This window comes from Epinephelus moara, chromosome 14, assembly GCF_006386435.1.
Source record: "Epinephelus moara isolate mb chromosome 14, YSFRI_EMoa_1.0, whole genome shotgun sequence".
Classification (NCBI taxonomy): Eukaryota; Metazoa; Chordata; class Actinopteri; order Perciformes; family Serranidae; genus Epinephelus; species Epinephelus moara.
Window position 1 is genome coordinate 26,324,935 of NC_065519.1, and position 26,497 is coordinate 26,351,431.

Genomic DNA, 26,497 nt, shown 5'->3' on the forward strand with positions numbered 1-26,497 from the left:
CACAAACACACGCACACACCCACACACACATACTCACTCTCATCCCTCCACCCATCCATCCAACAGTGTGCCGTTAAGAGCCTGACTCCAGCTGTAGTTGTCAGTTGGTTTAAAGGGAGTGTAATCACCAATGGAGATGAATTAGCATGTGAATGCCAGCAGCACAGAGTTGGGGGGTGAGATGGGGGGCAGAGTCGGGATGGCCCCTGGAGGGAGAAACCTGATCTCCCTTAACGCCTTAACGCTCCTCCTCGGACAGCATGTACAGCACCGCCTTACCAGAACCACGCTGCCCCTCTGGCGGTTGCTATAGAAACCTCCCCCGAGGAGGTTTCATTTGGATGGAAGACTAGTTTCTATTGTTTTTAAGACACTGGCATATTTTAAAAGTTGTTGTTTTTGAGTAATTATGAGGTCTTTGTATGATAGTCATTTACAAAGAAAGGCATTTGGTTTTTGATTATCCTGCAACACACCCTGCGTATGTTGTTTACAGTTGGGTGTGTGTAAGTATGTGCCTGCTTGTGTGCATTTCACAGTGCATCACATCCCCTGGCCCCCCACCCCTATATCAGGCCTTGTCTGTGTGTCCCCGGGGGAATCCTGAGTGACAGATGTCTGTTACCCGACGCCAAGTGAATTAGCCCAGTGTGACTCTCAGTGCCAAAGGGGGGCCAGCCACAGGCCTGCCTGCCTCTGTGAGCCTCAGGGGGTGGGGGGTGGGTGGGACAGTACCGAGCCTGTGCTGGGCCACAAAAGCCTTACCTGGCATTCCTTAGCAGAGGAGCAGACAGCACAAAGGCATGATCTATGAGAGGAGATAAGCGCTGCCTCTGGAGTTCTGGCACTGATGGGCTGCCAGGCCTCGCACACTCCAAGAGAGGAGATGAATGAATGTGCCAGGCAAAGCACACTGCCAGCATGAGTATCTGTATGTCTGTTTTTTCTGCTGTTTGGCTGCTGAGCTTGAGAGCTTGTGAGGACAAAGGCAACGTATATACTAATGAATAGCCAAAATGTTAGGGGTGGTGAATGCCATTTGATAACCAAGTTTTTAGATTTTAAGAGTGACTGACATGTCCGGAACTGGCATGACCCATGAACAAGAGTCTTGAGCGGCAGGTGGAGTCACTCTTTTATATGTTTCCATTATGCCAGCCTTTTGCACTTTCCCTCTCCAGTCGTCATTCTTCCATCTTCTCAGGTTATACGGCTCTTTATCTTTCACAGGTTGGAACAATGACCCAACCTTCTTTTTTTTTTTTCTTTTTTTTTTACTGGGATGTGTGTGTTTTTTGTGCAGGATGGAAAATCCTCATCCTTAGTTTACCCCTTCACAATGCCTTAACAATCCACAGTCTGCTTTCTGCCTGTGAGGCCACTCTCCAAGGTAATTAGTTGAATATTTCTTCAAAGAGAAGCTATATGACCCCCGTGTGTCCAGATAAAAGGCCAGTATGGCACTGCGGCCCCCTCTCTCGCTCTGTCACAAGGCTCGAGAGGACTCCAGCAGTCTGCCGCAACGCTCACAGAATCTCTCAGGCTAATAGGATTTGATATTGAAAAATGACCACCAGCAACATTTTCAGAAAATACACGGATACAATACAAGAGTGTTTTTCAGATAGATACCCCCCCCCTCGCTGTCTTTCTTTCTTTCCCCTCATCACATCCTCTGTCTCCTCCTCTCTCTGTGTTTCCTCCATCTCTGAACTGTGAGGATTTGTGAAATCGGTGTAGTTGTTTTCTTGCACGAGGTCCAGCTCCTCGTTGTCAGTTAGAATTTGTGTCAATTTCCTCTGTCAAGACACAACCATGGCCTCATAGACATCATATCACAAGCCTCTCACAGACAACTCATAATGTATCATCTATTATTTATATGCCTGATGGAAAATGCAGCTGGTCTGGCTTTGTGTGTTCTAAGTGTATTGTCTGCCACTAGTCCACCCTTCACAGCAGCATTTTGAATAATTGAGACCACAAAATGTTCAATCTAAAACAATTTTGTATGAAACCACATTCTTTCTTTTTTTGACTAATCGGCAGCAGAGTAGAATAAGTAAATGAGATTTCGTTCCTCTATTATCGGTACTTGCCGCGTGCACACAGTGTATGACATATTGACTTGAAAGACACAATGAGTTTGTTTGTGTCACCTGAACCCAGCCCATCACTGAATGGTTTCGCTGTCTGCTGCCATTTCCTGTATGATGAAGATCCTTCATACTGTCACTGTAGAATAATGTCTTCATCCAGAGGCTGAGATTCATTTCTCTCTTCAACAAGCACTTGAGTTTGATGTGCCATCCGTCACTCTTTGTGATGGGGGGTACTGTTGAGGGTCAAAACTGTCTGCGCGTGTGTGTGTTGGGGGAGACGGCAAGTTTCTAATAGGTGAGACAGTGCGGAACTGACCTTGATTCAGAGACATAGCCTCCCCACTGGACAGAATCAATAGTTTTTTTGCACACTGCCCTTAGTCCCCATCCTCTGCTCTGACACACACGTAAACACACACACACAGATCCATCTCCAGGCAGCGATCAATAACCATAATCTGTTTCTGCCCATCGCCAGTCATGCGAGCCAGGCTTTTAGGTGGTGTGTGTGTGTGTGTGTGTGTGTGTGTGTGTGTGTGTGTGTGTGTGTCTGTGTGTCTGTGTGTCTGTGTGTGTCTGTGTGTGTGTGTCTGTGTGCAGAAAGAAGAGAGGGAGGTTTGATCCTTTCAGTGGAACCCAGAAAGCTGCTGAAGTCTGTCATGTTCCCTCACAGGCTCATGTGAGCATATCTACAGTACCCCAGCTCCCCTGAATGCCCAAACGAGATGTACATAATTTCAATGGATGTATATTGAAAACATAATGGATATGATATCCTGTATGCACTCCCTTTGTGTGCCGTTGCCGCACCCTCCCGGACACCATCATAATTATTACAGTCACTGCATTGGCAATGACATATTCTCACACCCCTTCTGAGCAAGTTATTGTCCCACTCTCACTGTGTCTTTGTCCGCCGGCGGTGCGTTCTTTTGTATACTGTAAGATTCCTCACCTAGCGGAGATGAAAGTGCGTCTGTATGCATGATGGGATGTCATGAATAGGATCTGCCATGTTAGTGTTGTCTCACATGAATTATTTAGCATCGTTGATAGGTCTAATTTGCCAGCTGTTGTGCCATAACTGTCGGCAGTCTCATAGATAATACTCAGCGGTCTATATCACTGTGGAACACAGTGCTTGACTGGGCACAGTGAGATGCCGAGCTAGTCATTATATGCTGGTTTCATGTAATGGTCTGAGCTGATATGAGTGTAACTAGCCAACTTCCTGTTTATGGAAAACAATGCTGACCCACTAAAAGGTCTTATAAAAATGCCGGCAGTAACTTGTAATACACAGGAAAATTCTTAAAGGGTGGCTTAAGACTTGTCGTTCAGTGTGTGTTAACTATCCAGTTGAGTGTCCGTATTACTGGATGCAAACCTTTTAGTTGGAGGCAGTTGGCTGTTGTCAGGTGTAGTTGGGGGTTGGGTTAGGGGCCATTTCTGAGTTGAAGTGTCCCCGCTTGGAGTTGGCCAGGGTGGTTTGGGCGGAGGCTGGCATTGGCTTTGATAGAGCAGTTGAGAGTTTACGCAGTATTTGGGGGGCTACACGAAGAGGAGGGGTCTCTCCCCCACTGAATGTTTTAACCTAATCCCATTATCAGTGTAGCGCACTGCCTCCCATCTCTTCCCCCTCCTTATCCCTACCCCCCCACCCCCCCCACCCTTCTCTCCAGCTGACCAGCTGTTCCTGCAGGGACCCACGACAATGTCCGATGTGTTCAGATCACTGAGTACCCCCCCTCCCCAAACGCACACACAAATACACTGAGCACAGTCCATGCACAACCAAAGCAATTGCCAAGCCCATTGCTGGAGCCTAGGAAGGCCTAGAGGGAGGAGGGTGTTAGTTAGGGGAGAAGGGGGTAGCTTTGTGGGTGAGGAGGGGGCAAGCACAGGCCTGTCAAACCAAGAGCCCTGACTCAGGAGGCAGCCCAGCTCGGATGGCATATGGCGTCTAGCTTCATACAACATGCAAAAGTATTCTCTCCCCTTGCCCCCCCCCCATCCACTCCCCCCCTCCCTGTCTCCCTCCCCTGCTGCTAATGCAGAATGACTCATAGCATTACTCATTTTTTTTCCTCCATCCCCCCACCCCCCAACATTAGTTCCTCCTCCTCTTGCCACCCAGCCTGTAACAAAAGGCGTCCGCTGCATGGCACCCACACCCTGAAAGCCCTGGGGGCCCAGCCCAGCCCAGCCTGCACTCTAAGGTCTGAGCTTCATGGGGGCCGCCCCTTTTAAACACAGGTAGAGCAGGCGTGGAACCAGACGGCCAACAGCAGGGACCCAGAGCCCCGCCTGGGGTAGCGTACACACACTGCTGGTGTCAAACTGTTGTGCCTGTTGGTGCATTTGTGTTTGTGTTTGTATGTACACGGAAGCTGCTTTATTTTGTAGTGCCTCTGGTGTTTTAAAACCATTCTTTGTGTGTTGGGGTGTTTTTATGCGTTTGTGAGGACCATGTGTCCCATCTAACTTCAACCTTTCTGACAAATTTGGGTTGTCTTTTATGTGCCAAAATAATCGAAGTGCTCCTTTCAAGTGTAATTTGAGTCCAGCTGGGTTAATTCAACTTTTTTCCACATTTTGATTTCTTTTCTTACACTTGATTATGTACTATTAATGAGCCATTTTATGCTGTCAGGGAGCTTTTAGCTGCCAAAATAACCCAGTTTTTTATTCAGGACATAAAATAATAAGTTCTCAGCTAGCACTAGTAGAAACTGCATAGCCTAGTGTAACCCAAAAAGTGTTGTGCTGTGTATCTGTAAGCTGGAGCCCCCACCCTCACGTCCTTCCCCTTCTCTTTCCGTCTGTTATGCATTCATGTCTGACATCTGTGTGTTTGTGAGCGGCAAAGTGAAAGCCAGCAAGACTGCCAGTTTTGTGCGGGGTCGCATTCTCTTTTCCATCCCCACCTCAGGCACTGGGTGTCAGGTAGAATAACACAAACAAGTTCATCACAACTGTGTAAATGGTTTTAGGTATTTTTGACAACTGCTTTGACATATGAGTATTTTTTATCTCTTTGAATATACCATATATAACTTACTTAAATCAAATTGAACTCTAAGTACAGATCTGTTTTGTTTCATTGTTTACATGTGAACAGAAGTATGCATTCTGAAAGTGCATAGAAAATTTAAGTTAAGGTGCTTTTTTTTTGCTAAAGATCAGGCATTAAAGTTACAAATAGTATGTCATCAGTTAGAGAAATTACAAGTGGTTGACTGTCTTTTTCTAATGACTCAAATGTATATGTCAAAATAAATTACAGAAAACATGGCAACGAGGCAATGTACAAAAAACATATAATGGTATAATTTTTAAATTTGGCATTATGGTGCTAATACTGTATGATTTTGAACACAGGACTTTTGCTTGTGACAGAATATTTATACACTGTCCTTCTTCCACCGCTGGTCATACTGAGGAAAAGTCTCCTGTTTCTACTAATTCAAGGCTCAATAGAGTAAATTCACACAGATTGAACAGGCAAAGGGGATAGCATGACTTTCATTGCATTTATTATATCTTGCATACATTTGAACATGTAGACCTAACAGTAAGTAATCATCCCAAATTGGCTACTAATGTGTAAAGGAATGACTGGCTGTGTCTGTGTGGGTGTTAACACTCATCAAGAGCATACCCTCGGAAAGGCTGTCCAAAAACACTACAAATGTCCTCGCTAAATAACAACAACAAAATGAAATTGCTATAATGACTCGCTAATAGGTCAGTGGTCTCTGTCCATCAGCCAGAATACCCTGACCCCGGTGTCACCACTGGACTAGTACCGACTGCATCACCGTTAAGAGGACATGCTCATTGTGATTGATGTGCGGTGGTGCTGCTTCTAGCACGGGTGTAAAAACCTGTCTTTCTGCTTTAAGTGATAAGCATCCAGCTAGCCATTCCATCTGTTCCCTCTAGCCCTGTTTAATTAATGAACTTTCTTTCTCTGCCCCGTTGCCAGCCAGCGCAACACTAAAGCAAAAGCTGTTAGCCCTCTCAGGTTATCCAAATGGATGCGTGTTCTTGTCCCCCCCTCCTCAATGGGTGCGTTCTCATTGATTAGTTATGTTTTGTTTTTCCCTCTTTTGTCTCAGGGTTCTTGAAGGGAGGGTTAATGAGCTTTCCTGGCAAGCTGTAGCGCTTGGAATCCGGGGATAAATGGGAATAATTTTGTTGTTGTTGTTTTGTTTTTTTTTTGTTTTTTGTTTTGTTTTTTTGTGATGGGCTTGGCAGAGATGTGAAGCCTCGTGCCACCGTGTGTGTCTGTGTGTAGGAGTGTGTACGTGAATGATGATGTGTGTTTGTTTGGATGTGTATGAATGGCTTTGAGGCGGGGTATATTGCATTTCATCCCTGCTGGTCCATTATTCCTCTTCAGAAGCAGGGAATCTGGAACACTCTTTAACAGTTGGGTCTGTCACTATTCATCTTTCAGCCATCTCAGCACAACTCTTGTCCTGTCCTCATTTTTACCACCAAGTACTCTCTCCCTTCCTTTATGTCCTTTCTTCCTTCCGTGTCTCTTGTTACAAGGCAGTGGACAGCCCTTTGTCCAGCTAAAGCTGCCCTCTTTTGTTTGTGCGGCCTTTTTTATCCTTGTGCTAATCGCCATGGTCGTGTGCCTGAGTTGGACCCCATATTTCACGCTCAGCTCTCCTTTGTTTGACACACCGCCCCTGATAAGAATCCCAATTCTAGGGCCTCTCTGATATTGAAATCCAACAGCGGCGTAGAAAGAGCCTTCAATCATCCATTATCTGTGCTCCAGTGATTACCATTCAATCTCCCAGGGTCCAGGCTCGTCATCACCGGCCCCAGAGCTCAGGCGTCCCCTGAAAGAACCCGCATCCCTTAACGCCTGTGTCACATGCAAGCATATCCATAGATATTTCTGACGCCGTCTTGAGACAGCCCCGCATTGAATGCTGCTGGGAAATGTCAGTGAAATGTCACTCATCGTTCTCCGCTGGAATCTCTTGGTCTCTGATGTGGCCCTGGGTTTTTAGGGACTCCTGTGAGGACACCTTGTGACATTATTGGGTTTCTTTGTCCCTAAATGGCCATTACATTTTCAATTCTCTTTTTTTTTTCTTCTAAGACTCGGATTGCTCTTTTTCTTTTTGCATAAGGCCGTGCTGCTTTTAATGTCACAGACTTAATTTGCTGTTTTAAGAAGGAATTAGTTGATTATTTATAAGTTGCACATTAATGCCTCTTTAAATGGTTCAAAGGCAGTGCCTGCTCTTCTGCTGGCCTGTGGCCATTGTTCTCTTTTAGAGGATGTCCTTGTGCCTCGCAGCATTTGCATTTTTGCACTAAATGGAATTTTCTGCATTGACAGACAAGGCACAGCAAACAAAGCAATAACAAAAACAAAACATTTAAGTATGCATCGCTGTGCATTGTCTGCCTCTTCTTACGGAAAGCAGCCTTTGATGTGTTAATACTGATAGTCTGTGTTTCATTGTCAAGTGGTGGATGTGGCTGAAAGAGAAGCACTGAGAAATATTGGCCAAATCTTCCCGTGTCTCTCCACTGCAACAGGCTGTAATAATACTGAGTTTGATGTTGAACAAAGAGAAAGTATTGTTGGTTGCAGATGCAGGCACCACACATTCTAATAGTGGGATCTGCTTATCTTAACAGCTAAATGCATCTTTGTTATACAGTATAAAATTGGAATTAGGATTGATACTACACATGATTGTAATGGTAATGAAGTGTAAGAGAAGCTTTGTGCTGCAGACATCCACTTATCCAACACTCTATGTTTAGATACACAACAGCTCTCAGTACCTTTGTTTAATGTAGTGTACACATCTTCATTAGTTATGTATAGCCTCTAATTACTATTGATGAGACTCTAGCTGATTTGGGTACAAATCTATAGCTTTTGTTATTCTAATGAGCGTTATTTACCCTCAGATCTCCAAGCCAGGGGGCTTCGGAATGGGGCTTTGTGCAGGCAGATATAGCCGGGACCGCTCAAGCTACACCCACTTGTTTTTGTATCTGCCGACTTTGACAAAATCCAGTTTCCCTCCCCCCACATCGTCACCCGTCTGCGTGGATGTATAGCACTTCCCGCTCCTCCATCTGTTTTTGTCCACCCATGAAAAGGTCCATTATAATCTGCAGGATGCACAGTTGACGTGCCGCAAGCTCGGCTTTAGCCAATCAAGGCATTGCGCTGAAGTTAGGCCACAAATCCAAGAGGCCACCCCCCACCCCCCACCCCCCCACACTCACTCCCCAAGTTCATTTTGATTATCTGGGCTCTGTGAGATCTTCAGTTGAACAAGTTTTTATAACAACATTGTCTCCATCATCCCTTCCCCGATATAAAAGCTTCCAGTCTGAATGGGGCTCTATGCATGCCCACTGGATGATGGCAGGCTCCTGATTAACCCTGGAGTGACTAGCTAATGTCATTGAAGGAGGGCCACCTGGCTGTGAGACTGTACAGTCAGCTGCCACTGAAGGGCCAGAATAGGAGACGACCAGGTGTTGGGCTCCAGCCCCCCTAATTGTTGCCATGTAATAGCCTGCTTGACTGCACAATATAGCCCAGGGGCGAGGATTAGGAAAAAGCTGTTGCCAACACAGAAGTCCATTTTCTTTTTTGCCCAAGGTTTTTGTGTGTGGGTTTCTCTTGGTGTGCATGCTTATGTGTGTATGCATATATACATCTCCCTTTGTCATCCTCCTCATCCATTACAGTTGTAGCAGGTAGAACTGGGCCCCTTTTCCTGGCTCCCAATCAGCCCCTTATCCACCTAGCACATTCATTTCAGATGTATATTACTACAAACTTGCTTTCAAGTTGGGAAGCATATCAGACCTACATATATGTACAGCATTTTGCCTGAAAGTTACAGACTTATTTTGGGCTGACTGCATGGGAAAAACTTCACAAAACATCATTGCCTTGCAACAGAAAACAAAAATCATATCATTGACTTCTCATCATCAACATCATTCTGATAAAATGATATCAAAACTTAGCCTGGCCGCTGTCTCCATATGGTATTTTTAGATTGGAGTTCATATCTCATTGTAATCACAGTCATATTGATTGAAATATGTCCGAAATGCAGATATGAGGGTGAAAGAAATCACTCTTGCCCTTAGTAACTAACCCTCTCCACTCTGTGCATTCACCACAGCTGTGATCATATGTAACCCAGTGCTAATCATTATCATTCCCCGCTAAATGCCTGGCATTTTGCATAAGGCCAAGCAGCCTAATTGGCCCGATGAACCTTTCACAGAAGGGGCAATGGAGGAACAAGAGACTTCATGTGCAGCACGTCTTGGCGGGGGAAAGCAGACAGAGGTGCTCTGCGTTTAGGCATCGCAGTTATTCTGCGGCACATGCCACAAGCATCATTAAAATTGCAAAAGCCTCTGCTCATTTTGTTTTAATATTTCATCAGTGCTTGTCTGAACAGCGTTATCATGGGGTTAAAATCAGAGCCATTTGGCATGACCCAGGGTTGGCACACTCCTCGTGCAATTTAAGTGTCAGACTGGTTGTCTAGATGTGTCAAAGAGATTACAGAACATCAGGGTACTTTGCCGCCATGCTTTGAGGTGGTTACAGGTGGGCAGTTTGAGTCTGTAGCCTGATTATACATTTTTACGCTATAAATTTCATCATGAAAGTTGAAAGAAAGAAGAGGTGAAATGCCTCCTAAGTAATCAGACGGATTTCAATCAAAGTCCAGGTCCAGTGTGCCCTTCCCTGTTTCATCTTTGACTTTTTATTAAAAGTTCAAATTGAGATCAGATAGATGTTGTTGTCCTCCTGTCTCGATTCTGAACAATTCAAATATCAGGAACTGAGGAAAAAAAATATGACGCATATTCACCTCAGATAACTCATAAGATGCACACCTTTGTCCTGACCTAATAATGTTTCCAGATGGCTGAGGCATTCATGTAACTCTGGCCATCGTCACTGACAAAGGAGACCTTCAGAGAGAACTCTCACCCAGCCAGTCACAGAACTGTATCTGTTAATCTTCATCCCTATGAGCCGTTGCTCATCTTATTATGACTTTCTGTTAATGCACGGTGGAGGCCTGTGTGACTGTCTGGCTATAATGGGCCTGTGTTTGATTAATCATGTCGATCCATTGTGTTTCACATCTAAGGCTGCTGCGTTAGGACTCATCAATGGAGACCAGAGTCCTTTGAAAAGGAGATTGGTTACAGACTCAGCTCATCTGAATACACAAGCCCAGTAGGCTTTGATGGCAGTCATGTTGTGTTGAACAAATCATGCTACAAAAAATGATGATGTCACCAGGTACACTGTGGCTGTGTACTTGTGGCTGTCCTGTACTCTGGTGTGAGGATGACTTGTTGCTTTATCATTTATATTCTGTGAAGCCCCAACAATCTGTCCGAACATAGTTTAGGGGTCAACATTGACTTTGGTGTAGGTGCTCGTCTTGTGATTTGTCGTGGAACAGAAATCGATTTTTAGTGTCCCCCAGAGGAATGGTGGGCTGCCAGAGACTTGAGAAAATGGGTGACTACTTCCTCCAGTCAGCTCATAAATAACCTGCTCATGCCAGCTAGCAGACATCAGATTTTGTCTGCGGCTGTGGCAAACCTGTGTGAAATCACTGATGGGCAGTGATGATGTCACAGGTTAGGAGTGATGTCACAGCCATAACTTCCCATCCTGCTGTCTGAATGCCAGATGGACGGTAGAGAGGTGTGGAGGTTGGAGCTTAGAAAGCTCTTGCTGTGGGGAAACTCACCCCTCAGGAGGTGTCATTAACCTGGGCTTACTGTTTGACCCGACTCCTTAGGGTCCCTCGAGTTCCAGTTTCCTGGCCCCGCTCCTAATTAGGCTACTTGTTAAAACTCTTCTGAAACCAGCTATTCCTCAGGAGCATATGATCTTGTGTATGTCTATGCACACCCAGAAAATGGACACACAAACACCTCTACTCATCATAATGCATCCCTGACACATTCAGACGTTTTTCTGTCCTGCTGCTGTGTCTACAGCAAAAAGCTGTTTAATGAGACACCAAGGTTTGAGTAGCTGCCATATAAAATGGGATTGGGACACACACACACACACACACACACACACACACACACACACACACATACCATACAGTCACCCTACTGGCTAGTTTCTGTCACACACGCTCTCACTTTATCCATCTCAATCTGTTGTTCCTTCCCACTCTGCCATTATTCCAGCAGCCAGCTTTATTGCCACATTCACTCTCTCTGTCCCTATCTTTCTCTCTCTCCGTGTCTCTCCGTCTAAATGTCTCTGTCTTCCTCCTCGTTTTCCCATAATCACCTCACACCTCCGAGGGCCTCTGCTGAGACGAGCTTCACACCTCAGCCCTCACTGTGACAACAGGTACCGCTGGCACTCACCGCCCAGCCTCTCTCCAATCAACACCTGCTCGGCTTTATCCCTCTTCCTTTCTTTTTTCCATCTTCCCCCCTCCATCCTTTCCATCTCCACCGTCTTTCTCCATAGTTCTATCCCCCGTTTTAGTGTCTCTGCCAGTCCCTTCTCACTGTGTATCCTCTCTTTACATTTCCCAGTCTGCCTGCCATTTTTCTGCCTCTTATCTCCTTTTCCATAATGAGTAACACTTCATCCATATGCAGTCCAATCCATTCCTCCATACCGGTGCCTCCTGGAGATGTCACTGTGATCCCCTGTTGATTTAAACATGTTCATGTGACACCAGTATGCTTTCATTACCTCCTATGATAGCCAGTGGAATGAGTGACAACAGCAGCCTGTGTACAAGTTATTTAAAGGTGTGTATTTGCCACCAATCATTTTTCAAATCTGACATTTTTTCCCTATTAAGTTCACCACCTAAGCGGGAGATTTAACCCCTAATGTATTCATATGGATGTACAGTATTTGTGTGATATCAAGCAGCACTGCTATGAGTGTGCGTGTGGTATGAGGACAGGAGGCACTATGCCTTTCAACAAAAAAATAATGACCACATCTGCTTTTTTACCCTGCTTGCACAGGCACCCGGCACAACTAAGCCCCCCCCCCCCCCCCCCCTTCCTCTTAACAGGCCAATTATGTGACTGCTGGGAGTCAATGGCGCTGTGAGCTACTCCTGAGCTCCTCTCCTCACCAAGGTCAAGCTGATTGGCCCAGGTTAATGGGCAGATGTGAGGCTAAGAGAGGAGGGGGTCAAGCACCTAGAGGCACCCTCCACCTCATCTCTAAACTGTCCCTCTTCACTACAAGAGCCCCTTTTACCACCAGCGCTTCTACAAACAGGATTAACCTTGGCTGTTGCCGTGAAGGCCCGAAGTGCGTAGGAGTGTTTTCTCCCCACGCACTGCAAAGATTTTTTTTTTATAGGAGTTGAGCATTTTAAATGTTCAAGTAAAACTCCCAGAATGAGGTGCTATGTGTCCTCATTGAGAATAATGGAAACCTACGGTATATCCTGATTGTATCTGTCTTAAGTAAAGGGGTCGTTTTTTTATTTAAACATGATTAAAGTCTGTGTTAGACATTTAGCCAATATTCCCTCACAGACAGTGTTTCTCAAGACCTAGTAGAGCTCAAAGATTTTTTTTAAAAACTTGTTATATGAGATGATTATTATTTTTTAGCCACTGAGTGCTTGTTGTACTCTTTGTTTAATTGTTCACTCATGTATGGTAAATATCCTTTGTTCTTTCAAAATCAGGTTGTCTTGTTAATGTGCTAACTGGCTGTCTGGCTGATCTTTTAAAGATCTCTGTCCAGTTCTTGGACCTGCGATATTTATCACTTACAACTGAGACTGTCCCAACTAGCTTTAAGGCAGCTGGGGTTAAACCTCTATTTGTAAAACACCTTGATCCAGGGTCGGCAAATAAGTATGGACTAGTACTCTAACCTTCAGTTCTTCTCCAAAGAACCAGAAAGAGTTGTGTATCAGCAACTTTCAGCCTAGATATTTAACTGTAATCTTTTCTTAACCTTTTTAAATGGCTTTCAGGACCTCACTTTACCAAAACTGCACATACTAAGGTAGTGAATGATCTTCTACCTACTGTGTATTCAGATTCCACCTTAGTACGTCTATTACTGGGTCTCAGTGCATCTTTTGACACCACTTATCATTGTATACTCCAAGACTGACTAGAAAATCAATATAGTGTCAGTGGCCAGGCACTCACATGGATTAAGTCTTACTTATCTGGAAATGAGTTTCCTGTATATTACTAATAATACTCCATGAAAGTGTGCTAATGTGAAACATGGAGTACCTCAGGGCTCTGTTTTTGGCCCATTGATTTTCTGTATATATTTATATATATATATATATATATATATATATATATATATATATATACACACTGATGATACTTATCTGTATGTACTTGTAAAGGCAGAGGATAATTCTCAAATTAGTAAACTAAAACTGGATACTCCATAATTTCCTGCTCCTAAATTCTAATAAAACTGAGATGCTGGTCATTGGCCATGTTGGCCATATACAAATGTTTGATCAAGTGGCAGTCACCTCTTCTCAGCAAGTATGTGATTTCTCAGAATTTTAGTGACAACAAAAATCTTGTTATGTTTGATCCTTCCCTCTCCTTTGATCATCTCATTGAAGAAATCACCAAAACAGCCTTTTTTTCTAACCAAGCAATAAAGCTAAAATCAGGTATTTTCTGTCAATTGTTGTAATGTTTTGTTAAAACGAAGTCAGGAGGACTCTCTGCCCTCTTCCTCCGAAATAACCTCCCGCTGACATCAAACAGTGTGACTCTTTTTAGGCTTTCAAATCCAAATGATTTGTCTTAACCTTCAGTTAGTTGCTTATTCATTTATTACTTAAGGCTGTGTAGACCACTATCTTTCCAGTGGGTCGGTCTCAGTCTCAATGAATCTATTAAGTCTAGTACTGTTACTCCTTGTTTGTTTTGGATGACAGGAATACGGTTTAATAACTTTGCGATCCTCTGTCAGTCTACCTAAGATGTCTTCCATTTATATTTCGTTAAAGGGTTTTTTGGGGGAGTTTTTCCCTAATCTTAATCGAGGGTATAAGGATTGAGGGGTTTGTATGCTGTACAGATTGTAAAACCCCTTGAGGCAAACTTGTGATTTGTGATATGGGGCTATATATATAAATTTGAATTGACTTGACTTCACTATGAAAATTTCCTCATTAAGCAGAGAGATTTCCGCCTTAGGCACTCAACATGATAAGGGCATCTTTGACAAAAGGGGAGGGGGCAGCCCCCCACCCTGCACCCGTCATCTGACTTCTTTGACTTAGAAGTGGATAGAAATGGAGCTTAAGTAGTGAAATGTCAGTATGGGGCGTCTTAAGACCCTGTTCTAATGCTCCTTTGCCTAATCTGGACCTTCACCCCCTGCCCTGCCTTATCAACAGATTAGCTGTGTGTGTGAGTCTCTATCTGTCTGTCAGTGTCATTCGTTCTGTTCAGTTGTGTGACTGCAAAATGAGAGTAAGACTATAAACACAAATCTCTTTACACAATCTTTCATGGGTTTGTACAAATAAACCAAAAGTCTGCGATTTTGGCAGGGCCACTGAAGGACACTTGGCCTAAACCCACTGTGGTCTTGACTAGTCTCCCAGTCCCTGCAGCTGACAGCCATCCCTACAGCAACCAGTGCTATTCACTGTTGGGATGGTATTCCTGAGGTGTTGAGTGTTATCTTGTCTTCACCAGATGTAGTACTGGTGTTCACTTGGCATTCAGACCAAGTAATTTTTTTGTCCCAGCACGCTCTCAGTATCCCTGAACTTCCATTTGGCAAAGTCCAGATGGGCTGTCACACAGTGGTCATTGGGTTCATCGTCTCCTGGCCAAGACCACATTTACTGACACTGGCGACATAGTGAGCTATAGAAAGAATCTTAATAGTTTAAGTTAAATCCCACTGACTGTCGCACAGTGTGTGAAATTCGTTCTCCGCATTTGACCCATCCCCTGAGGGAGCGGTGAGCAGCAGCGGTGAGCAGCATCAGTGCCACGCTCGGGAATCATGTGGTGATCTAACCCCCCCAATTCCAACCGCTAATGCTGAGTGCCAAGCAGGGAGGCAATGGGTCCCATTTTTATAGTCTTATAGTCAGAGCATCCCATTTCACAATGATGGTCCATACTTAGCTCTAGGATTACCTTCAGTTGTTATGATACAGTGGAAATCGCACATAGTGATCACAGTTACAGTGATCAAAGAGCCTGGGACAGAATACTTCCTATTTGAATGCTGTTTAAGTAATTCACCTATAGTAATCAAGTTGTCTGCTTACAGGGTTCATTTTGGGTCTCTTCATACGTTATAACATTTGATAAAGCATTTAAAACTACAGTGATTCCACTTTTTAATTTAACGCCCATGTTAGGCTACTTGCCTTGCCGTAAACTGTCTGCCTCCAACTAGCTACCTGAGACTGTTGCTACATGCACATTGAAATCATGACAGGTAAAAGAAAGTAATTTTCTTTCAATGAAAAATGTAGTCTCCTCAAAGCTTATGGCTGCTAGTGATGTAGACAGAAAACGAAAGTTCACAGGGAAAGCACCTGTGGTTGATTCCGCCCTTGTGAAGTGGATTAATAATGCTTTGTCACGTAGTGCCCTCATAATGAAGAAGCTGTACTGTTTTTTGAAACAGACACTAAAATTTTAGTTTTATAAAAAAGTTTTATTACTTTACATTATTGTATTACATATACTGGTGTCACTTAGATGGTAATGTGCGTGGGAAATAAAGGGGAAGAAAGAAATAGGTTAAAGTAATCGTCGACTTTTAGTGATCAATATGACCTGGACAGACATGATCACTGTGATAGGATTCCACTGTAATAGATTTTCCAGAATTTGTCTCTTAATACAGTTCAGTCTCACACGTCTGCTTGAAGGTCTTTGATTTTCATAGCTTGGTGTTCACTCTGTGAACTGTCAGACCTTTTATTGACAGGTGCGTGCCAGTTATTTTAACTAGACATAGGTGGACACAGTTATGTTAGAATGAATCATGATATAGTCCTGTTGCAAGCAAAGGTATTTCTTCAAAACTTTATTGCCATTTTGATTTGAAATTTTCTGTTGAGTCATGTTTGTAATTCCCCACTTGCACAGTGATGGGCATGTTTGAGCATAAGCACACGTGGTAAGCGATAAACATTGTAGTTCATGCTTCACACTTTTCTGTTGGTCGACAGTTGGTAGCGGTTACACATTTAAAAGTTTTGGGAAATGGTGAGAAAACACTGAATATAAACTGTTTACATTCAGATTGCCTTCAAGTTAAGGAGTACTTCCTGAAGCCATGATGGTCCCTGCTGTCTGTGTGTGTTTAAAGGCTGTGTGTGTGTGTTCAGTGTGATATGAGCGTGTGTCAGAGGCCAGTGGTGGCGTGAGGCCTTTTGTCAGCAGGGGGACTGAGCAACACAAAGAGGGAGGCTGGATGGTCAGGATGCTGCTCTCCAGAGAGACACCAGTTCAGAGGTCAACAAAGGCTCTTTTGGAGAACAGTGTGTGTGTGGGTGGAGGGTGTCAGCATGGGTTGTGGCTACTTATGCACAAACGCCTGTGTGCGAGCATGTGTACGCGTCCGCATGTGCTGGGTGGGGTTACACACGGCACAGAATGGATCCCAATGGACAGGCATTTTCAGGACAGGTCCCTGTGGACGGAGAGGGAGAAAAGGGGAGAGAGATGATGATGAGGGTTGGTGGCGGTTGGCCGATGGGGTCCAGCAGGGATGGAGCAGCCTGCTAATGAAGAGCCATCTGAGGCCTCCATTCACCTTGAACATGGGCCACTGCAGCTGCCCTGACCTTGGCTTTGATCCACAAAGATGCTTGACCCCCACCATTCCCCCAAGAGCAACCCCCCTGCCATCTGGACAGCACACATGCATATGTATACATACGTGCACACACCCATAGATACATATGCATGTACACGTAGGCTGACTCATATACACATTTGCTTTCACAGGTTTCATGTTGTTGGGCTCTGTCTCTGGTGGTCTTTGTTTAGCCACATACACCTTCTTTGGCATGCAAGCTGCATTTTGTGTGTTTGTGCACACTTGACTTGTGCTTTTGTGTACAAGTGTATATATTTTGGTTACACACCTTCACTCAGACACCCCATGCAACCATAAACCACAGCCTTTGTCACTAAGAAAGAGAGGGCAAGCAGAGGACAGGGTAGTAGAGGACTATTATCCACAAAAACACATTGTCCAAAATGTGTAAATGTTGTAGATAACAGACTGGATTCGTGCTTTTCTGTTTTATATGTAATACTCTCTCCCCACCCTCATAACACCCCAACCACAACTGCCATGTTTCTAGACATCAGTCCCCTAACTGAAGTTGTTTTACATTTACTCAAAACTGGAAGAATTTTTTTTTTCTTGTTACTGTCCCAATGGTTGCTACGCTCCATAGGCATTACATTGGTTTCCCTCTCTTCTCCCTAATAGGAATGCAGCGGCTTGGAACGTAGGGGTTCCTTGGAAATTCCCAAAGTGGTGCAACACACTCTCCTCCCACACACTGGCTTGTCTTGCTTGTCCGCCCAGTTCAGCTGTAAATGACAGTTATGTCACGGGTGACTTGAGATGCAGTCCATCTGTGGAAATGTAGACCTGTCTGCATTTTCCTTTTTATATATTTCATCACGAGCTGTATGAGAATTTTTTCATAGCACACAATATAATGGAGCTTTGTGAAATACAGTAACGTTGTCAGTCAGGAAGGCTTTCATAACACACATAGCATTTTTATAAGTATAACATTTTGTGATTCATCTTTCCAGAGAAGTCCATCATGAAGCTGAGCCAAGTACTCATCAGCAGTAGATGCAGCTTATGTTTTACCCCAAAAGTAGGTCAGTGTCAGCGGGTTTGGTGTCCATGACATGGACATAATCTTTGCGTCACTGTTCTGGATGTGTCCCTTGATTAAGTTACTGCATGGAGGCAGGAGCATCTGTGCATATGCAGGGGAACAAGCTGTGCCCATGGCTTAGTAATTAGAGACAAGCAGAAAGGTGAGGGAGTGCGAGAGAGAGAGGCAGCAAGATTACCCCTCACTGTGCATCAGGTCTGATATCTGTGCAGCAATTTTTTTACCCACAGATAGCATCGTACATTTACTTAAGTGAGCTGATTATGGCTCTCGCTTTCACTCATCTCCAAAATACCTTTTATTAGTCTCCCTCCCTCGCCGCCTGTCTTTCTCCCTGGCAGCCTGTCATATATTTTCTCTCATTTCTTGATAATTCTACACTATCTCCCTTCATTTTATTCTTTGAAGTTTTTTTTTTCTCGCCCACTATAATCCATTTGTCTAACTTGGATAGAGGGCAGCGGAAGGAAGTAGTGGAGGAGAGGCGTGTGTCAGAGTCAGAGAGAGCGTCTGCTCCAGCTGGAGTCAATATTTGCTTTAGGAATCTCAATAACAGGCCTCCAGTCATCTGCATCTCTGATAATGGACAGCCATATGGCTCTGTTGACCCACGCTGTACCGAGGTTCTCGTTCTCTCTCTCTTCGTCTTCCCTTGTGTTTCATTTGTCGGCCTCCTTCTAACTTCTCTCATTTCTTTTCATTAAGTCCTTCCCTGTACTATATTTTGTCTTCTACTTATCACCTATCTGGGCACATTTTGTTCTTTTACAAACATCCTTTCTCTCTGTCCGTCATCCATAAAAGCCTGGATATGACCCACCACACAGAGCTGTGACCCAAGTTACCATGGCAGCAGAGACTGGGATGCCCACTCTTTTCCAGCAAGTGACAGAAAACAGTGACGTTGCATGTCTGGCTATGACTGGAAGACAGATATGGAGCTCAGGGAAGTGCTTTTACATGCTTAAAGTCATGCTGCTCTGCATCTCCTAAATGGAGATCCTGGCCCCGTCTTTTCATTCCTCTTTTCCTACTTAAGGTAGGAAATATGAGCTTATATGTTAATGGATTTCTTGGTGTTCTCTCCCGACAAGCAACCAAATGTTGCGTGTCTATCCAAGAATCTTGTTTTGCAATAAAATGCCCCAAAAAATGAGCAGAGTAGACTTCCTCAATGTTTCACATAGAGTTACATAATTCTGTTCTTTTGTTTTTGTTTTAAGGCCTAGACGCATAAACCGATGTCAAAGAATTAGCAGCAACAAGAGCCCCCTAGTGTTACCTCTCAAGGCTGTGTCTTGGCCAAAAAGTTGCACATGAACGCACCAAACCAACGGTCAACAAGCACTTATGTTTTGCCCCTGTGAGAAGATACATACCCCTCCATACCAGCAGATGGCAGTCATCTGTAATCATCATTCAAAAAAGAAAACCAGAAGACCGTCTTGACGCTAGTTAGCCAGTTAGCACTTTACCAACACAATCCAATGTTGAAAGAACAGAGCCTATTAACCATGCGTCAATCAATAATAAGACCATCATGAATTGTTTCTGCTCAACGGCTAGAGAAAAACAATCTTACCTCATATAAAAAGTTTGTTTTGACCTCACTCCCTTTTGATTTTAGCTTTTCGTATATGTTCCTCACTTCAGTTTCTCCTCTTGTGCGCTGAGCTGAACTGCCAATCGTGATTTCATTCACTGACAGGCTCGGTTGTGCCGAGGCCTAATCAGAGTGTTGAATCAGCAGGGGAAAAAAAAACGACTAGTGCCAATGAGGGCTAACAGTGCGGGACATACCACACTGACAAGGGCGGCAGACGTTCACCAACAACCCAACTTTGACCGACACTTTTAACTTTTACCTTCCGTGGTTTAAGTATTCAATTCATTTTTTTGCAGTTTAAAACCAGTCGACTATAAATAGACTATATTAGACTTCGCTCCTTTTATACTGCCTGTTCAAGGCAGGAATTTTGCACCATTATTCCTCCTCCGCACTCTGCATTAACGGTAAGATCATGGAATGGACTTGTTTTGTCTTTTAGCCGGCAGCGGAGGTAGTAACAGCACCAAATCGATGTCTGTATAAAAGGGATAGACGGCAGGACGGGACAGCTTTGGCGACATGTTAGGTATGCAACCCATCCCCGTGAGATTTAAAAGGCAGCTGATAGCAGTTAGCAGCAAAATCAAAGAAGAAGAACAGAACTGGAAATGTCTGCAAATTATGAAAGCAATGAGGTTCGGGAGCTCTTTACCCTCTGAGCAGAGGACAGGAAATGGGACAGTAAATGATTGGTATTGCCATGTTATGCTATTGTTGTTTAGAAAATGCTGCCTAATGCATACGTTATATGTCAGCTAGAGGCTGACACTGTTGTTTCACACATCGCACCTCTTCTGATTCCGAAATATCAGCATGCTATCTAAAATCACACACTGGAGTGGCAAGATGCCGGCGTTGTTTGGTTCTTTATGACACAGCAAAGCCGGCATAATGAAGGGTCTTCATCACAGCTCTATCGCGCAATCTGTGTTTAAAAAGGGGCTTGTAATTATTTGGTTCATAGGACGTGTGGAACCGAACAGCACTAGTATACAAACCCATCCGGCTCTCTGTCTTCCTCTGTTACCCTCTCCTTTGTCTCAGTCTGCCCTCTGTCCATCTCTGTCTGTCCCTGTGAGCAGCTTGGCCATCGTACCCTCTGGTGCCTCCCGGCTCAGGTGCCCGTCACCCCCGCTTTGCTACGGTTCCCTCAAAGCCATTGGTCATGGCTGCCTTGGCCCCTGCTGTGGCGGCATGTGCCCACAGCAGGCCCCCTGCCCAGTCACTGTCTCGTCCTATCTATCTAACCCAGACCGGAGCCTCTCGGCCCAGTCCAGCCTATCTCCGCTCAGCCTGGTTCAGCCTTGGCGTCAGCAACAGCTCAGTGCCACTCCACCCTGGCAGTCGTAATGAGATGAGGGGGAGGGGGGTTTCTGTGTTGAGTGACTAGAGTTGGTGTGTGTGTGTGTGTGTGTGTGTGTGTGTGTGTGTGTGTGAGTGTGTGAGAGAGAGAGAGAGAGAGAGAGAGAGAGAGAGAGAGAGTGAGAATGTATGTGTTTGTCAAGCAATTTGTTAGGTGTCATCTATCAAGGCAACATGGCCACAACAGACAGCCGTGAGAATAATCAGACTCATTGTCAAACATGCACACACACACACACACAGTTAAATCTCCAAAGCGCTTACTATCATTACACCATCAGATAGACCTTTTCACTCCAATAGTTGCCTACACCATATTTTATCCAGCACTTGCCTCCATTCCACAACAGACTTAGCACGATATATCTGTGATAATGGTATGATAATGGCCATCAGAATGTTTTCCACCCTCACCCGGCAGCCATTTTGCAGGCTTATTTATTTATTTATTTATTAATTTGAGCTTTCCCATTTCAAATCCGGCCATCCATCCTGCATGCTGGCTGCCCAGGCTCCAGTCACTGCTTGTCACTCTGAATTTCAAATGGCTCCAATTTTCCCCCTGATGGCACGGAGAAGTGGCAGGCAGCACATCGGGGAGGGTGGTCCTAGACATGCTGCCTGCAGCAGGGGTTCTATTAGAGAGAAGAGAGGGACGAGAGGGGGGGAGAAGAGAGGTTTGGAGCATCACGCCAGTAGTGATGTATTCTTTCTTTCTTTTTTTTTATGATTATTTTGGAGACTGCTTTCTCATTTGGGGCTGTGTGGCATGGCTGATTGTTCCATCTTTGCTTCTGGCTGGGTTGCTGATGGTGAAGCTGCCCTGCCCCTGCCTCACACTCTCCCAGCTCACAGTGTATGTATATGCAGTGCAGCACTGAAAAAAACTGATTTGTAACTGTGGCTATGATTTGAAGTGTGTGCTATGTACAGATGTTCTGAAAGGTAATTATTTTGTGAGTGTTAGATTTATTAACAGGCAAAGGCTAACCCTACCTTGCTGCCTTTTTCTTCTCCAACATTATGTTTTGTTCCTTAACAAGAGCTAACCAGCTATGAGGAGCGAGCGCTCTACCTAGAGGCCATTGTTCAGAACCACAGAGAGGTCATGACCTTCGAAGACTTTGCCTCACAGGTCTTCTCCCCCTCACCTGGCTATCCAATGAGTGGAACAGGTGAGAAGTGAACCATGCCACACATCTGTCCTCCTTTGTGTTCTTTCCACCCCACCTCCACCTCTTCACCATCCCACTGTTGCTTCATCGCACTTGTGCATTTTGCTCTTGTGCCTTCTTTCCCCTTTCTTCATCATCTCTTTCCTTGCCTCTTTTTCTGCATCAGTCTCTCCTCCTCCTCCTCCTCCTCCTCCTCCACAACACACCTGTTTGCCCCTGTCGCCTCCTCCACACCCCCCTCATTCTCTCCACTCTCCTTGCACGCCTACGCTCACTGATGAATATCAAACGACGAGGCCCGGCTCTTCACGCCATCCGACTGACTTCAAACACTGCTTTCTCCACTTCCTCAGGCCCCCACTCACGCCACTTTGTTCATCTCTTCTTGTTTCAAACTGCATCTTTCCGTGCAATTACTTTCCTATGAATATAAGCAGCCTTGTTAAATGGCGTTTGCAGAGTGTATGTTTGTTTGTTTGTGTGTGTGTGTGTGTGTGTGTGTGTGTGTGCACGCGCACATCTTCATAAGCTCATTCACCGACACTTAGGAGATCCGACCAACAAACACCAGCTCGCGGATGTCAGCACAGCACTCTTATCAGTCCGTGATGAATAGAATGGAAAACGTGTCTTATCTTGTTCTTCCTACTTGTACCAGCTCTGATCGATCTGCAACAGCACTGAAATCAATACGGGATTGCACTTTTCCACTCTATTGGATCCCAACACACGTTCTGTTTTGACAAGGAAAGCACTCTACAATACTTAACCGTGGATGTCTCGCCATTTTCAAATCTGTCAATGCTCATATGTTTTAAGGGTGTATGTAATATTTTTATCCCGTATGTTGGCATGTGAGAATTAAATGTCTGAATGCTCCAGACTGTGCGTGCGTGCGTGCGTGCGTGCGTGTGCGCGTGCGTGCGTGTGCGTGCGCGTGTGTGTGCGCGCGTGTGTGTGCGCGCGCGCGCGTGTGTGTGTGTGTGTGTGTGTGTAGGACTTCAGATTCTCAGACAGCAGGTGTGTCAGCTATGTTACCATATTGTTTGCCCATCTCTCCTGCAGAGGTGTAAAATCTCCCCGGATTGACCTCTCGTCACCTTGTTTCATCCCAGCACCAAACCAGTTTCAATGGAAGGACTGAGGGGAAAAAAAATAGATACAGATACAGAGGAATATAGAGGAAAGGGAGCTGCTGAGGGCAAAAGAGAGAGGAAGTAAATCTAGCTGATGGTGTGGACTATTTCAACCATGGGATCCTTTGTGGCTGGACAGAGAGAGGTTAGAGAGGTTAGCCAGGCTTGAGAATAATGTTTCACAGCATGGGACATATGCTGTGGCTAATGTGAGAGGCCATAACATAATGAAGTCTGTTAGGCTGTTGTGTCACCCTCGCTGCTGCGGAAACTCGTTCTGAACGGCAATTTGTATTTCTCCGGAATCTATGCGTGTAAATAGATTAGTAGATTAATGTGAGGGTGTGTGTGTCTGTATCTGTCCATTCATATTTTATCCAGGACTTACTTGCTCCATACAATACTGTGACACAGACCCTTCCTTGTATTTTATTTTACTGTTTTACAAATTGCCTTTGCTGCTGAGTTTTGACCTCTTAAATACTGTTAGGTTCATTGGTAGCTCCGTTGTTCACATCTTCTGATCTGTATTTGAAAGCTGGGGTAGGCAGTTTTCTGGAGTCAAAATAAAAAATGCCAGAATTTGAAAATACACCCTCTTCCTGCAGATCTCCACCCTTTGTCACGGGCATACGCTTCATACAGCAACCTGTATCAGTACTAGTCGTGCGTTTCAATCATCTTGATCGTGACTGATCCAGATGCCATCATATATGGGCAATTCTATGAGAATTACCATCTTGTTGTCTTTGTAAACTTGTTGGCCTGTAAAGTCCTTTGAGATGACATAGCGTGATTCAAAGCTCTAGCTAGCTACATGAGCATGAACTTGAATTAGCCCAGCTGTGAGTCTTTAGCTAGGGTTAGCAGAAGGCTAAACTATTAGCAACCTTTTCTCTCCATCTCTGAAAGGCTTTGCCAGCACTGACACTTGTGTGTCTCATGTGTTTATTGTAAGGCAGTTGTTGCTAGTACTGGAATAGCAACTTTTTACTGCAGGATTTTCCTCCATTGAATCAAACTTTCACCATCTAAATGAGGATGAGGCTTGTGACTGCATTTGTAGAACAGCCAGTAGGAAAGTCCTCTCTCTGAAATGGTCTTAAGGCTGCTGTGAAACTGCGCCAACTAAGAGCAGCAAAAAAGTTGGGTGCGTCGGAACAATGGACAATCAAGAGAGGATGGCAGAATAAATACCCGCACACCAATTCAACTGTGTGCTCAAAGTGTAAAAAATAATACTGAAAAGTGACAGCAGCAAACGTTTCTGTCCTTGACTATCATCAGTGCTGGTACTTTTCATTAGGGTCCGGGCAGCTAAGCTGCCAGGACACTATTGTAATCCTAGGTATTCTTCTTCTTATTTCTTCTTCGGAGGAAATCATACTTCCCATGGGTGAAAATTCACCAAACTTTGCACAAAGGTCTAGTCTCATGCCAGATATCCTCAGCTGTAAACTCAAGCCAATAGTCCTGATGGTGGCGCTACAGCAAGCGTCTAAAGTTCAAAACTTTGAAAATTCATAACAAATCAACCATACGTGCTACAACTTCACACTTTCATCAAACTGTAGCCCCAATACTGAAGAAACTTTTGTACATTTAAACCTATTAATAATTATGAAGTTCATCACTCTGTTTTTTCAAAAACTGTAAAACTTCTTAAACCTATCTCCTCCCACAATTTCTGCTCAGTTGACACCAAACTTGCTACAGAGCATCTTCAGACTGTCCTACAAAAACTACATTTCTCAGATTTTTGATTTATCAAAAATTGAGCCTACAGTGCATCAAAATGTTTGACTGTAAACGGTATTGTAAACATATACATGCAAATTCTTGCTAAATAAATCTTCAATGTTCATGAAAAAATGACAAAATTCTAGAGTCACGGTAGATGATGTTTGGAAAATATCAGAATTTTATCTCAAAAACTGAATTTTTTACAGCATTTTGAATTTCGCTCTCATGCGAACAATTGGAGTCAATGCAAAAATGGCAATTCTAAACATCAGTTTATCACTTATGGAGCCAATAAATCATTGTTACAAACAAATTACCAACATGTCCATGCTGTCTAGATGCAATATGTGTATTTTCAGATTTTTGTCTTAATAACTGAATTTTTTACAATGGTTTGAAATCTGCTTTTCCATGCATGGACGGCTGCTAAACCTGCACGTCTGGCTTAGTCAGTTTGTGAAGCTACACATTAATTGTCACTGACTAATTAGCTCAGTGAGATAGAAATTGATCCTTAGTCTCAGAGGTCAATTCTGTTGCTCAGAATTGCCTAAAAATGCCCGGACCCGACCCATCGCTGTGCAGCAGCTATAATTTTTTTTTTGTACTTTGAGCACTCTTCCCTTTGTGCACAGATGTTTTGAATAAATTGGCTTTTTTTTGACATTGATCTCAGCCTGTGAACCTTTTTTGTGGCTGTCCAGCTCAGTTGAATTGGTGTGCGGGTATTTCTTCTGCCATCCTCTCTCTGTATTGACCTGTGATTGGCTAAGGTCTGCCCAAGAAGTCTAGTTTTCTCTCAGTCCAGTTGAATTGCAATATGCTGAAAGGTACAGGTGTAACTTACAACAATCTAGATTGATGTATGATTTCAGTTATCCAGTGTTATCGATGCAGAGTGAAAATATTGATACATATCATCATCTTTAAGCTTTATTTTTAAATTCCATAGCATGTCTGGGTCACCATCTCCGTCCAGGAGCACCTCCTTCCTAAACATCCAAATCGTGCTAACAGCCTAGCACCACGCAGGCAATGGCCAGAAGCCAAGAAAAAGAAGATATCATCTCATATCAATCACAGGCCCCTGGATTTGTGATATCAACAAATATTGTGTTGTTGTCCAAAGACTCAATATAATATTGTATCATGATAAACTTGTGATTTACACCCCTAACAAAGGTTATTATGGAATTTTTCGCTCAAGGATGCCAACAAAAAATCTGCGTAACCTAGCTTTGATTTTATGTGGGTTTTTTTGCATTTTTTTAATAATTTAAGCAAAGTATATGCATCTGGAATATATCTATGTTATGTTATGGTGCAGCTATGTTAAGTAAATTTAAAGAAACCCAACAAAATTTACCAGAGAAAAAAAAGAATGAAAAACTTTAAGATGTTTATGATAAAACAGATGCAT

At 44.0% G+C, this 26,497-nt stretch overlaps 1 protein-coding gene across 7 annotated transcripts in view; it reads left to right on the top strand.

The window, feature by feature from the left end:
- The window catches only part of ralgapa2 (Ral GTPase activating protein catalytic subunit alpha 2), a 113,899-nt gene that overhangs the window by 80,790 nt on the left and 6,612 nt on the right, over positions 1-26,497 (top strand). For all 7 annotated transcript variants that reach the window (XM_050062709.1, XM_050062712.1, XM_050062710.1 and 4 more), the window contains one exon: positions 22,077-22,198. In XM_050062709.1, coding sequence (XP_049918666.1) covers positions 22,077-22,198 — 122 coding nt within the window. The remainder of the gene's footprint in view (positions 1-22,076; positions 22,199-26,497) is intronic.